A 15,908-nucleotide genomic window follows, 5' to 3' on the forward strand; every position below is an offset into this window, starting at 1 on the left:
CTATTTTTAGACCTCCTGACCTAGTTTTTGACCGCACGTGACCCAGTTTCGAACTTGACCTAGATATCATCAAGGTGAACATTCTGACCGATTTTCATGAAGATCCATTGAAAACTATGGCCTCTAGAGAGGTCACAAGGTTTTTCTATTTTTAGACCTACTGACCTAGTTTTTGATGGCACGTGACCCAGTTTCGAACTTGACCTAGAATTTACCAAGAGGAACATTCTGACCCATTTTCATAAAGATCCCATGAAAAATGTGACCTCTAGAGATGTCACAAGGAAAAGTTTACGGACGCACGGACGGACGGACGCACGGACACCACGCGATCACAAAAGCTGACCTTGTCACTTTGTGACAGGTGAGCTAAAAACTAGTCAGTCACACTAGGAATGGACATCCAATGCTTGTGTGATGGTTGACTTCTGTGACATATTAAAACAAATTTTTTAATACTTGTGTGATTAGAAATTTTGCAACTCTTGGGTATGTGTGACCATCACACAAGAATGGACACAACTGTCACACAAGGAACAACTAGACAGTCACACTAAGAATGGACATCCAACACTTGTGTAATGGTTGACTTCTGTGACTTTTTTAATTTCCATATACAAGCCTAGTATGTAAAATCAATTGACCAACCCCTATGTAATCAACTGACCCCCGCGGTGGAGTCGATTTTGACCTGGGTCCATCATTTAAGGTAACTTGACAGGGAAAACCAGAATGGCGTCACGAAATTAGGGTTGGTCACATTATTTACTCTTACAGACGATATGCTGCTACAGAGGTCTAAAGATGCATTTTAATCATTTAACACACACATAAACACTTGTAAAAATGCATTTAATTTATAAAAATATAAAACCAAATGTTCTGAAAATCACCATGAAATCTAGTAAATTTTTGTGCGTATTTGCGGAAAAGTTATGTATCCAAACTGAAAATAATTTATATCCTCATATGTTTGAATGTGTCCTTCAGGTGCTCCACCTATGAACAAAAGAACTTATCCACTGAGTTTTATGCTATTTGCTCTGGAATTTCATCAGTAAATTATAAATTTCTATATTTTACACCCTAAAATGTTGAAACCTGCTTGCAGTATGAGGGTCATTAAATAAATTCAAAGTACATGTAAGTTTACTTTGTCCTTATTTCTGAGACTTTACATCCTCACATATTAAGAGATTTGAGTGATGTGTTCATTTCTTAGTAATTCTACATTGTTTGTATTTAAATTTTATAAAACATTTACAATCTTTTCAATCTGTGTCCTAGTTCAAATGTGTTTGCTACTGTCTGAATAACCCTCAATGTCAAAACTTTACTGACTTGCATGGAAATCTCATGGAAAGCGTGGATCTTAGGCCATACTAAATTAATATATGTTTAATGTAATTGATAAAGTACATTTTCTTGATTTTCTGTTGCCTCCCAAAAAATATAGAGACAGTTTAGATAAGGATTTCTTCATTTGAACATGAAGGGTCATAAAAAATAATTTGTAATATACCAAAAATTAGCTATGTTTTGGTTCATTTTCCATTCATAGGACTGGGTGAGTTTTACAAAAAACATATTTTTGGAATTGCATAGCCCCTTGTTACTGAATTTATTTGCAACAAAATATTGAAATTTATAATTTACTGATGAAATTCCCGAGCAAATAGCATAAAACTCAGAGGATAAGTTCTTTTGTTCATAGGTGGAGCACCTGAAGGACATATTCAAACATATGATGGTATAACTTTTTTTCAGTTTGGATACATAACTTTTTTGCAAAATACCCACAAAAATTGACTAGTTTTCATGGTGAGTTTCAGAACATTTGATTTTATAATTTTATAAATTAAATGCATTTTTACAATTGTTTATGTGTGTGTTAAATGATTAAAATGCATCTTCAAATTAGACCTCTGTGGCAGCATATTGTCTACAGGGGTAAATAATGTGACCAACCCTAATTTCGTGACGCCATCTTGGTTGTTCATGTCAAGTTACCTTAGAGGTCCACTAGACACTGCTTCAAGCTCTAGCTCATGTACTTTCACGGAAGGTTATATATTATATATGTAGTAGGGTAGAGTATAAGGGTGCACTTATACTTCCTTGCTATAAAAGCTAGCTCAATAGCAAGGAAGTATAAATGCACCCGTGCACCCTTTTACTCTACCCTACTACATATACAAGTCTCTGTTAAATCAATTGACCATCAGGGTGGAGTAAACTTTGACTATTTTCCTATTTAAGTGACCTCCAGGACATGGTCAATTTGACCTACTTTGTCATCAAACATTGAACACTCTTTTTAGAGCTCCACTAGACACTACATGTCAAATATTTTAGTTCTAGGCCTTCTGGTTTATTACAAGATTTGAAGATTTTCCTATGTACAATCAAGTGACCCCCGGGGTGGGGTAAATTTTGACCCTGGGTCAATTTTTTAACAAAATTAATAGAGGTTCACCAGGCAATGCTATATGTCAAATATCTTAGCTCTTGGCTTATTGGTTTATTTTAAGAAAATTTTGGAAGATTTTCCTACGTACAATCAAGTGACCCCCTGGGCCGTGTCAATTTGACCAAGGGGGTCATGATTTGAATAAACTTGGCAGTGCAACATGTCAAATATCTTAGCTCTAGGCCTTCTAGATTATTTTCAGAAATGTTCCTATGCACAATCAAGTGTCACCCGAGTTATGCAGGGTTACCTCTGTAGGTCGCCAAATGCCTAAAACAAAAAACAAAGAAAAACTGGCAACAAATTTTCTGATTGGTGACTAAAATATTTCAGATTGACACATCTTTTGAACATTTCGATAATTTCGTGCAAAACTGGTGCAAACTGCTGATGAGCAAGAGCAAACCCTGAGTTCCCGTGCAGAAATAAATCTTGGAGGCCAGGATATCCCAGGTAAATATTTTAAGAGCTCAGCTTAAGACAGGAAAAGCCAGGACCTGAATAAATGAAGACAGGATAAAGCAGGACAAGCCAGTACTTCCTAAAATAAGATTCAATAAGCTGTAACAAATGTAATCATTATGTCCTTCCAGCAGGAAATCCCAGGATTTCCTCAAGATCACTGTGGGGAATCACATGATCAAGATAATCTCTAAACCAAAATAAATTTATGAATATTTTGGGATAATATTGAAGCAACTTTTGCTGTAAATCTAAAATATAGCCTATCATATGGCAACATAGATGTATCCTAAAACTACATAGATTTCAATCACAATCACTTTCTGATTATCTGGAACACTTCAAGAAACTGATACTTCTTATAACTAATATATAACTAATTGTACTGGAGAAAATTGCTCATGAATACCAAAAATTTGAATGTAAACAGGAAGTGCTTAGTTCATGTTGTTGGTGGCACATGGAATGGAGCTAAATATTTTAACTGGAAACTAAAAATGCTTTTAAGAAGGAGATAAGGTAAGAACATTACACTTTCAAATTTAAATGTAATTTAAACCTATAATATGTCACAGGACTAGAAAAAATTATAGACTAAAACAGGAACTTTATTCATCTCAGTGGCATAAACTTTTGGAAGTGGCTATTCCTACGGTCCCATAAAAATAGCCTCACAGGCTATTCCTACGGCTCTCCCGTAAGAATAGTGAAATAGCCTGCAGGTGGCTATTCCTACGGCTCTATTTAAAGACAGTTTTTTATTTCCATCTTGAATTGCATTTGCCTGCCAGTCATAATCGCTAGATGATTGTTCGGCAGTAGACAGTTGAAGTTGATGTTGCATTTTACTAAATTCAAATGGTATATTTTCGAACAAATTGTTTACTTTTCAGTATCACATCAAGAGAACAGAAAGTGATTTCGAATAAAGGAAAAAGCTAATTTATGTCTATGTGTAATATTGTTGTCATCGAATGATGCTATGTTTAGATACATGCAACAAATCATTGAATTCAGTGAATGTAATGATAATAGTGTGGGTAATAAATATGTCATTATTCGAAGTTTACATCATGTTTTGAATATCATGTTACACCTTGTATGTTCCCTTCTCTGTGATAAGACCTCCCCGAGGTATGGCCTGAATGTAGTTGAATACAGCTATTCAAGTGGATAGAGTTGAAAACTGTTAAATATTAAACTATAACAAAGCGCTTTCTGTAACTATTACACTCTATGTGATGAAAACAATATTGCCCATTTGTCATAAATTAGCCTTTTCCTATATTCGAACTCACTACTGAAAAGTAAACAATTTGTTTGAAAATACATGTATACCAGTTAATTGAATTAATTCAGTCAATGCAATACAAGATGGACATACAAAACTGTCTTTAGAGCCGTAGAAATAGCCACCTGCGGGCTATTTCACTATTCTTACGGGAGAGCCGTAGGAATAGCCTGTGAGGCTATTCTTACGGGACCGTAGGAATAGCCACTTCCTAAACTTTTACCTGGTCACAGGTTTTTTTGTTCAGGTTTATGTGAATGATAGATAATTATGCTTCTGTAGCAAGAGTTTATCTAATACTTGTACATACTTTAGGTAATTAGTGCATAAATAAATTTGAACCACTGACTTAATTACTTGGGTGCCTAAATATAATGAGGGACAGGCTGAAGCTGGTCAGGCAAAGGCTAATTACATTCAACAGTTGATGAAATGAATTGAGTATGAAAAGAGATGTTGAATTACCGTATGCCAAATTGTGAACGAAAAATGATACAACCTGTCAACTATGATCATATTTTAGTGTCAAAAAAAACATATAACATTTTTTTTATAAAAGGTGCAAAATAAAGACAAATGAATAGACATAAATCTTAAAAAAAGACTACACATTTTGTAATATAGTACTAAACATTATGATAGCTGTGCAATATTCCCTTGAAATCAACACAAGAACAGAGAAACAAATGATTGTTTCTATATTTTCTTAGACTGACATGGGGGGTCATTTTGTCCTACTTTCATGTTTATCGTTTTTCCGTAATCGGTCGGAAATTCTTCGGGATCACGTGATTTTAAAATTGTTTCAAACAAATATCCATTTAAAGACGCGCAACAAAATAACTGTATTTCCATGATGGTAATTAACACGGTGGGGAAACCAAGAATGCAACGTCATCAAAACCCAGCGCAAATGAGCTGACCACACACAAATTTACGTTGATTCAGGTCAGAAAAGTCTTGTAACTTTTTTATTACTGCAGCTTTCGACTCGAGATAAAGAGCACCGTACCCGGCCTGGAGTATACTATTCTGCGGTAGTGTTCCATATTGTACGTATAGCTTGGTTTTTGCTCGAAAACGCGAACAGTTGGCAAAGAAGGTATGAGCTGTACCACACTTTTGTCTAAGAAAGTGAGTTTTGACCGCATTTTCGTGAAATGAGGACAAATTTGAAGCTCATTTAATATCAGTGACTAGCATAATAGTCAATCATTGTTTTATTTTGCTATTTTCAAGGATATCTGACGATATTTTATTCAAAACAAACACCGTTATTAAAATGAGAACATCCACACTGACGACTTTGTTGGAGAACATCCACACTAATATCATGCACTATTTAGAAAAATCAAGACAAAACCGTTTTTGTTTTAAAATCTGACATGTGAAAAAGTAAAGTAAAAGTGATAAGTTTCACTGCATTCAATCTGCGCGTCATTCGTTATTTTGTTTCAGATGGCAGTATTTGTTCCTTTTTATGACATACTGCAAATTTAATAATGTCAATTTGAAAATATTGTTGCAATCCGTAGGGCATTTGATCTATATAAATATTTAGTAGAGTAGATTCTACATGAATAAGATCATGTTATATATAATAATTATAATATAAAATATAATCAAAGGCCTGAACGGCCTGAGTCGGCTAATGATTGATGTACTGACAGTATAGTCTACCAGTTTCAGATTGTTTTTAGTTTTTTTCTTAAAATTTCATAACACAGCTCGATATTTACCCAAAATATTATATCCGGATACAATTACACTTTTCTCCAGTTTGAACAATATATTTTACAAATTGTGATGATACGAAGACATTTAGCAGCAGTTGGCAGTATTTGACATTGAAGTTTACGGTTAAATTACCTCTTATTTAAATCTTTTCATAAAAAAGTTGTTTCGTTTTGCCAAACATAGACGATCTACTTTCGATTTCAAAAACTACAAGAAAATACAATTTAATGTTTCGCCGATTTGTTTATTTCTCGAAAAATAAGAATTAAAATCATTTTTAATATCTGTAGTAACTAAACAAACCAGTAAGAGCTTCTTCTTCCGATAATTTGTCCGTTTACTGACTGCAAAATTCATGTGTGTGTGTAGAAACCCACGCAAAGTTTATAGAAATCATACGATGCGTGTATATGTTCAATGTGGGAGAATTAAGGCTGATCGGGATCGGCTATGTTACCTAACGCATCCAGACGATTCAGATTTTGTTTTTAAGAAAGCATTGTGTGCATTTCTGTAATTTTATATACGTTTTTATACGCTTAGAAATTATTAGACATGCGTAATTGCATTATTTCTATACGTAATTTACGCTTATACGCATCTTATCTGGAGCCCTGTGGAACTATTTTTTGTCTTTCGCTGGATGTTACGCAAGCTTTGTAAGCCTGCGCAATTCATAAAATGCACATTTATGCTTAATGAGTTACATTCGAGTATTGCACAATTACAAGTCATAAATATGACAGATTACATCGTATATTGCTCATAGCAAAGGGAATTCACACAACTTAACTTCAATCATGCAGTGAACTGTTTGAAGTTTGAGAAATCTAATGGAACTACATCCCTTCACTGTGTTATTTGGTCCACTTAGACTTAGAGAATCGCTGGATAGCAAGGACTCGTCAAAACGATTTCATCGTTTAGCCGACTCAAAAATGGAAAAGAAACATAAATCTTTTTTCCACCTTTTTAGTGTTTGAAATTACTTTTCTCCAATGTCATTGCAGTATTTTTGGAATTATGGGGAAATTAATTTTGGTAAATCAAGATTTACTTTCATTCGTTTATTAGCCCGGTAAGTCACATATACTGTACGCAGAGCTTAAATTTGTAAACAAAAAATAATTTTAAACACTAAACAGGTTAGCCAATAATTAGAAAAATAAAACTTCTCATCCCATTTAAATTATTTTAGCACCAATTACATATGCGAGATAACAAAGTCTATGTAAATTTCTTTTACCAAACCACAAACCTATACTTAAACACCCTTACAATTTTCCTGGCTGAACTATTATTAACGAACAATACGGCTCAAGCTCTATAAAACAGTTTGAAATTATTAAGATCTGCTAATCTGAATAGGTGTCCGCAACTAGTAAATTATTAATACAGTTGTAACAGTATTTAGTGATTGAAATTATTTTGTCCAATGGTATTGCAGAACATTTCAAATTATGGGCAATTCATTTTAATAAATCAGCATTTGATTGAAGTGCGATATTAGGGGCTAAGCTTCAGCCGGAAAACCTGCTCTGCGGGAACACTTAAGACAGTCACAGCGGAGAGAGTATGGAAAGGTGTATAAATACTGACGAAAGTTTAAGGTGTTACATGAAAATCTTTCCCGTACGATGCTTAAGGTAGTTCGGATCCATTTTTGTTTTCTTCACTGATTTGAAATTTGATTAAACTCCCGATTTTTCCAAATTATAGAATAAACTTGCAACTTTTGGCAAATGTAAATTGATAGTGTCATGTGCTTTTTCTGCTGAACAAAATGTTTTGATCTTAAGTAACTTTTTGTAATATGTGCCTATAGGAAATCATCTTTTCAAAAGTAAATTGTCCCCAATGAAGCTTTTAATGAATCTTCTCAGTCAAAAATATAAGCTACGGTCTTACATGTGATTAAATCAAATGTATAAAACCGTGTTTTTATGTTTGCCTTTATTTTAGTTTATACAGAATTCATTTTAGGTCGATTTTGAAGGAAGTTCTATAACTTATATTAATCACTCTCGACCCCTCATTCCTGATGGGATCAATCGCCACGAGGGTATGAGAGAAGAGGCCAGTTTCCCTTTTAATGCTGAACGCCAAGCAAGGGAGCTACTGGTACCATTTTTCACGTCTTTGGTATGACGCGGCCGGGAATCGAATCCACGACCTCACGCACTCAAAGCGGACGCCCTAACACTTGGCTATAGACCTTGCCTTTATTTTAAGAGATCAAGCTGATTTAAAGACACTATTTAGAACTATTTAATGTTCAAACAATTCTAATATCATGTTTTATCTTTAGAAATATAATCTCTGTGTAAAGTGTGGCATAAGGACACAGTGTTCAGATTGATTGCATCTTAGGAAAAACATTATTTTAAGATAACAAGACAAAGTCGCATAAAAGTCCTGCACACAAAGTTTAAAAGCAAATAGAGGATTGGAATAGTTATTGTATTGTTATTTTGTTTAGAACTATATCCATCCCAAAGTGCATAAAACACGGATAGTTAGTACTTTAACTAAATATTATAACTGTTAGATATTTTATATCTTATTTAAGCAAATGGAAGTCTCTTTCAAATATCAAATACAATCCAACCTTATACATAAAAACCGGTAGAAAGGCATACAATGTATTATCATTACGTAGACTAAAGCCTGGGTTCTGCATACGGAACCGAAATTCATTTATTGAACGGCAATCCCATGACAACAATATTAATGTTAGCCTAACACGTGCTCAGCCATTGCTATATAATTTGGCAGATCTATTTTAACTGGTCTACAGACTTGCGGTAAATGGTATGAACTGCTGATTGTATGTATAGACGACATTTGTTGTTGAACAACGTAGCTTGACTGCCTAAGACACAGCTTTTAGGAAGCATTACTGCAATAATGGTAATTAAGAGTGTGGATGTTCTCCAACAAAGTCGTCAGTGTGGATGTTCTCATTTTAATAACGGTGTTTGTTTTGAATAAAATATCGTCAGATATCCTTAAAAAGAGCAAAATAAAGCACTGGTTGACTATTATGCTAGTCACTGATATTAAATGAGCTTCAAATCTGTCCTCATTTCACGAAAATGCGGTCAAAACTCACTTTCTTAGACAAAAGTGTGGTACAGCTCATACCTTCTTTGCCAACTGTTCGCGTTTTCGAGCAAAAACCAAGCTATACGTACAATATGGAACACTACCGCAGAACAGTATACTCCAGGCCGGGTACGGTGCTCTTTATCTCGAGTCGAAAGCTGCAGTAATAAAAAAGTTACAAGACTTTTCTGACCTGAATCGACGTAAATTTGTGTGTGGTCAGCTCATTTGCGCTGGGTTTTGATGACGTTGCATTCTTGGTTTCCCCACCGTGATTAACATGACTTGCACGAAAAATATGAAATGTACAAAATTTATGTTTAAAATTGACAGTGACATATATTAGGCCAAGACAATGTGTTTAATGTCTAAATCTTATTAAATTAATGTAGCCATATGTACATAAATCTGTGTATTTCGGTAAATTTCAATCACATTTTGTTTCGGCAGTGTAAGACAGTTATTCATTTATATTCTTCAAACTATACTGAAAAGAGATTAACTGAAAAAGTTTGCAGACGAAGTTGTAAAAACACTTTTATTCGGGAAGGGCCTGAATTGTCCTCCCGCAAACTTGTAGTATAGCTGTTTATTACCTGTATTATAAGAATGATTTTCATGAAGGTTTTGTGAGTTACAAAATTGTTGAATTCCATGTGCTAAGTTTGTAAAAATCACGTTATCGTTTGGGTATGTAATATATTTTGCATCTATTTATAAATTATAGCCTCGATTTGGAGGATTCTTCCGCAAAAATCCGAAGATGCTCGACAGGTTTGTAAGCAGTCGGAAAACATACTTTCGGTTTGACATAGGCAACATTTTTTGTTTATTTGTTAGTTATTCGTGAACATATTCATGACTATTTGGTCAGATCTGATGCAGTGAGCCATATTTTCAGTAAATAGGAAGTCTCAGCTACAAACACTGGTTTTCATATAATACTCATTCGGGTTTTAGTAATGGACCTTTAAAGTTTGTTTACTGTTTTCAGTCTTTGTGAGATATGAATATGAATTGCACACCCACCCCCCACTCTCCCAAAAGTTTTGAAAGCTTGCAACTTGTATTTGTCTTTAGAATCTCATTTCAGTGTAATAGTAATTTGAAGCTAGCTACAAAAATTAAATTCTTTCCAAATGAGATACAAGAATCAATCATTTCTAATAAGGTAAAGTCCTGCATCCAGGATAACCTTGGATGTCCTGGTCCTGGGACTCCTACTTGCCAGGAAATCCCAGGATATCCTGGCTCCAGGACACTTTCTACTGTCTTGGGATATCCTGGTTCTGGGACTCTACCTTCCAGGAAATCCCAGGATATCCTGACCTCAGGACTGTTTTTTCCATCTTGGCTTCCCAGGATATCCTGGGATTTCCTGGATCTCAAAATGTTATTTTTTACTTCCTGGCATTTCCTGGTTAAACATGACCCATGGTTGTCGGTCAAAGGTCAAGGTCACTACTGAAGGTCAAGTAAAATAGTTTCCGCTCCATAAGTTTTACATGCATTGATTGATTACCTTAGTACTGTACACAAATGTTCCCCATGATGCCAACAGTAGGGGACTCTTCCACATGATGAGACAATGTGACAACACAGGATCTGTTTGTCAGTTAAAGGTCAAGGTCACTGTTTCAGGTCAAGTAAATGTTTGTTTCCACAGCATAACTCTTATATGCATAGAAGGATTTTCTTACAACTACAAGCAAACTTTTAATGTTCCTCATGACCTGACAATATGTTGCATACATGACCCATGCTTGGTGGTCAAAGGTCAATGTCACTTGAAATTAAAGTAAAAATAGTTTGTGTTCCTTTAATAGCTTTTAAATGCATTGAAGCATTTTTATACACACTCACACACATGTTCCCCATAACCAGGTGGTGTTGCTTGTGTTACTTGCATGACTCATGCCTATCAATCAGAGGTCAAAGTAACCATTGAAGGTCAAATATAAAGCTTTCTGCTCCATAACTTTTAATTGCATTGAAGGATTTCTTTATTACTTCACAGAAATGTTCCCCATGATTAAACTGTACATATTGCCCTCTATTCACATGCCAAATTTTATGAACATGTCTTGAATACTTTTTGAGTTATCACAGGATCCAAATTTACAGATGTAAAAGAGGGAGGGCATTCCAATAGTCCCCTGCAGTGTTCCACCGATAGGTAACTACAAGTCTTTTCACTGTGATATACCTTATATTCTAAAAAGACAAACACTATCGATGCACCTGTCCTTGGGATAGGGATACTAACTGGCAGGACCCTCATGCAAACAGAAAAAAAAATTAATCTATCTTTGATTACTTGTTAACTACCCTTTCAGGTATTACTGTTGAGCGCAAATAACCAATCTGCGCTATTTACCAAACGCGCAGCGCATATAACAAATTTTTGTAAGTTGGTTATATGCGCAACGATTTACCAATCGTTGCGCAGGATAAATTTAATCTGCGCGATTTACCAAATGCGCAGCGCAAATAACAAATGTAACATTATATATCAGAAATTTGCATTTCGTGTTTGATAAATCATGCAGTTGGTCAATTTATTAATAAGTATAGATGTCAAATGCTGAATATCTTGGTACTTAAATTATGTGTCATAAATTTGTTTCTACATCAGTAAATTCACGGCAGTCGGTCACCAGGTTTCAATACCTCCGATCTTATACACGATGCAATAAAACCCAAACATGCGTGAAGGTGTGATTTCCTCCAGCTTGCACACGTCATCCTCTGGTCTGTTTTAGGCTATTTTTATAATTTTCTACTTCACCCGAGCACACACTTAGCAAAATATCGTTTTTATTATATTGAAATATCTAGAAATTTCACAATAATATTCTTTTTACCAACGGGAGCATATCTCTCAACATGTCTTAGATAAAAGATGAAATAAAAAAGTCACAGAATTAAAAGAAAATTTTTACAGATCTTATCTATATTATTATTTTATAGTATAAAATCGATTGAATAAAGAGTAGGCCTAATTTTCATCAAAACGTAAACGAAATTTTATATTTTGTAGCTGCACAAGATATGTGTTCGGTGCCCTGCGCTAAATGAAAATCTGGAAATTACTCTGATAATTTAAATATCTTTTATAAATCATATTAACTTTACTTAGATTTACGATTACAGACTAAAACTAGTTTTTTTACAAATCTAAATGGATCTATAATGTTACACGTACCTGTAACTTGCGTGGGAGGTCGGTCCTGCGCTAATAGCAAAGTTTGAAATTACACTGTATTTCAAATATATTTCATTCATAAAACATACTATTTATGTAACTTTTAAATGAATACTGTAAAAGAATGATTAGAAAAAGAGTGATTTCTGTCATAACGAGAACAAAATATTACATTTTTTATCCGCGCAAGATGTGTGTCTGCGCTAATAATAAATCTGGAAATTACTCTGATAACCTGAATATCTTTTATAAATCATATTAACTTTTATTACAGACTAAAACTATAGTTTTTTTTACAATTCTTAATGGATCTATAATGTTACACCTGTAACTTGCGTGGGAGGTCGGTTCTGCGCTAATAGCAAAGTTTGAAATTACACTGTATTTCAAATATATTTCATTCATAAAACATACTATTTAGGTAACTTTCAAATGAATACTGTAAAAAATGATTAGAAAAAGAGTGATTTCTGTCAAAACGAGAACGAAGTATTACATTTTTTATCTGCGCAAGATGTGTGTCTGCGCTAATAATAAATCTGGAAATTACTCTGATAACTTGAATATCTTTTATAAATCATATTAACTTTTACTTTGATTTACGATTACAGAATAAAACTATAGTTTTTTACAAATCTAAATGGATTTATAATGTTACACCTGTAACTTGCGTGGGAGGTCGGTCCTGCGCTAATAACAAAGTCTGAAATTACACTGTATTTCAAATATATTTCATTCATAAAACAACTATTTATGTAACTTTCAAATACTTACTGTAAAAAATGAATAGAAAAAGAGTGATTTCTGTCATAACGAGAACGAAATATTACATTTTTATCTGCGCAAGATGTGTGTCTGCGCTAATAATAAATCTGGAAATTACTCTGATAACTTGAATATCTTTTATAAATCATATTAACTTTTACTTTGATTTACGATTACAAACTTAAACTATAATTTTTTCTAAATGGATCTATAATATTACACCTGTAACTTGTGTGGGAGGTCGGTCCTGCGCTAATAGCAAAGTTTGAAATTACACTGTATTTCAAATATATTTCATTCATAAAACATACTATTTATGTAACTTTCAAATGAATACTGTAAAAAAATGAATAGAAAAAGAGTGATTTCTGTCATAACCGCGCGTGTTACAGAATTAAAATTACATTTGTCTTTGCAAAAGCTACAACTTTAGTCTGTAACCATAAAACAAAATTAAATTTAGCATGGTTTATGAAAGATATCCAAGTTATCAGGATTATTTCCAGATTTTTTATTAGCGCAGGGCGATATCCCGCGCAGGATACAGATGTAACAAAATATTCATTTGGCAAAAGCTACAATTTCAGCCTGTAATCACAAAACAATGATAAAGTTAGCATGGTTTATGAAATATATCCAAGTTATCAGGATTATTTCCAGATTTTTTATTAGCGCAGGGCAAACACATCTTGTGCAGATAACACATGTAATATTTCGTTCTCGTTATGACGGAAATCACGCTTCTTTCTATTTTTTATTCTACTCCCAAAACATTTTTATGAAGTTACATAAATAGTATCTTTTAGAATTGAAATATGTTTGAAATATCGGCGTCAGTTCATAATTTGCTATTAGTGCAGGAACAACATCCCGCGCAGGCTACGGATGAACATTATATTCAGATTTTCAAAAGCTACATTTTTAGATTGTAATCGAAAAATGAAGTAAAAGTTAAAATGGTTTATAAAAGATATTCAAGTTATTGGAGTAATTTTCAGAGTTCTATTAACGCAGGACACACATCTTGCGCACCTACACAATGTAAAATTTCTTTCACATTTTGACGAAACTTATTAGTTATTCTACCTGTCTCACTATAAAACATTCAAAAATGATATAAGTATAAAAGATCTGTAAGAATCGTCTTTTAATTCTACTTATTTTTGTTTTGTTTTTAATCTTGGCCATGTCAAGAGATACGCTCACGTTGGTAAAAAAGAATTGCGCTTTTTCAATATAATGAATTGTGGTAAGTGTGTGGCAATTCAGTCTTTTATGTAAGTCTCCTTTATGTTCTATATCCGGTATAAAATGACTGTGTGTGATCGAATGAAATAAAATTACTTTAGTTATAAAAAAAATAGAGAGGACGATGTGGCTATCTGAAGGAAATCACACCTTCACGCATGTTTGAGCTTTATTGCATATTGTATCATACTGCAGATATTGAAACCTGGTGACCGACTCCCATGAATTTATTGATACTGAAATAAATTTATGACACATTTTTAAAATCTAGATTTGCAATATCAGTCTGTAATTGTTAAACAAAGTAAAAGTTAGCATGGTTTATGGCAGTTATTCATATTATCAGAGTAATTTCCAGATTTTCTATTAGCGCAGGACACATCTTGCGCAGCAACAAACTTTCGTTCACGTTCTGGCGAAAATTACTCTTGTACTACAAAACATTAAAAAATATCAATACGATCTGTAAGAAATGATCAATGTATATGCGCGTAACATTACCAACAGATTCTGGTATCCTTTCAGAATTATTACATCTGTTTTATAGCTATATTTATCTATCTATCTATCTTTTCATACTCCTTAAGCCCCTTTTGGGTAAAGACTTAGTAGCAGTTGCATGTCAAGTGCAAGAATAAAAGTAGTTAAAATCATTGAAAGAAAACTTCAAAGTAAAAATAGTGAGAATGAAATAAAAGTGTGGTGATGTTAATTATAATACAAGGTGAAGGTACATTTGTATTTATAGGTTACGAGCTGGTAAAAACAACTGTCTCCGGTACTCAGGGGCGGTTTGAAATGACAGATGGGCTAAGGCTACACTTAAACCCCTCTAGGTGAGGTATTAAGATGGTAGTACTGGGTAGGCTATTCCAAAGAACGACTGTATAGGGAAAGAAGGAATACTTATAATTGCTGGCCGAGGTGTGAATTTGTAATTAGCTACAGTATGTGGCTAATTGGTGACTTCTGTGATCTGAATAGTATAGTTTTACTTTTTACTAAATTCTATTTTAATATTTTGTAAACTTGTATTATGTTGTAAACTTTTAAAACTTATTTATCATGATACCTTTCCAAACGGCGTTGTCACGGTAGTTTTAGGGGCATCTGGTATACCAAATCTTGAATAGTCTCCAGATTCGCCAGAATCGTATTGCCCGTTGCCTGCCTCTTCCATATTTTCTACATTTTTACATGTTTTATGTTAAAGTGAATTTACTTCCTATTTTGTTCTTTTGTCATGTGACAACAGGAGAGTGATTTTTACATAGAGTGATTCTAATGCACCGGAATGCACAAGGAGGCAGTAAACAGTTTTCTGAGCTTCTCGGCCTAGAGTCGCCAACCTAACTTTCAAAACCTCACACAAAAGTCTGTAACCACACACCTGAAATAAAGATATTGCAACATTAACATCACTGTATGTCTATCGTTACAAACATCTGCAATACATCTCTAATATCAGTTTCTGTTTACAAGACTGAATTTTGTGCTCTCCCGTGCGGAAACTGATGACGAAAAAAGCTAATTTGCCAATTTTCAATCGCTGCAGAAAATTCCCTGAAAATGATAGCCACAATTGCTACACTGTTCCGTACTCGTAACACTGTAAAATCTGAAAA

The 15,908-nt window shown here is 33.9% G+C and overlaps 1 protein-coding gene across 1 annotated transcript in view; it reads right to left on the reverse strand.

Annotated features, from left to right (window-relative positions):
* Positions 1-15,544, reverse strand: part of LOC123530012 (uncharacterized) — a 60,995-nt gene extending 45,451 nt beyond the window's left edge. Inside the window, exon 1 of the mRNA XM_045310693.2 lies at positions 15,356-15,544. Coding sequence (XP_045166628.1) covers positions 15,356-15,463 — 108 coding nt within the window. The 5' untranslated portion in view covers positions 15,464-15,544. The remainder of the gene's footprint in view (positions 1-15,355) is intronic.
* Positions 15,545-15,908: the final 364 nt, after the last annotated feature.

The sequence above is a fragment of the Mercenaria mercenaria genome, chromosome 13, assembly GCF_021730395.1.
Source record: "Mercenaria mercenaria strain notata chromosome 13, MADL_Memer_1, whole genome shotgun sequence".
In the NCBI taxonomy this organism is placed as follows: Eukaryota; Metazoa; Mollusca; class Bivalvia; order Venerida; family Veneridae; genus Mercenaria; species Mercenaria mercenaria.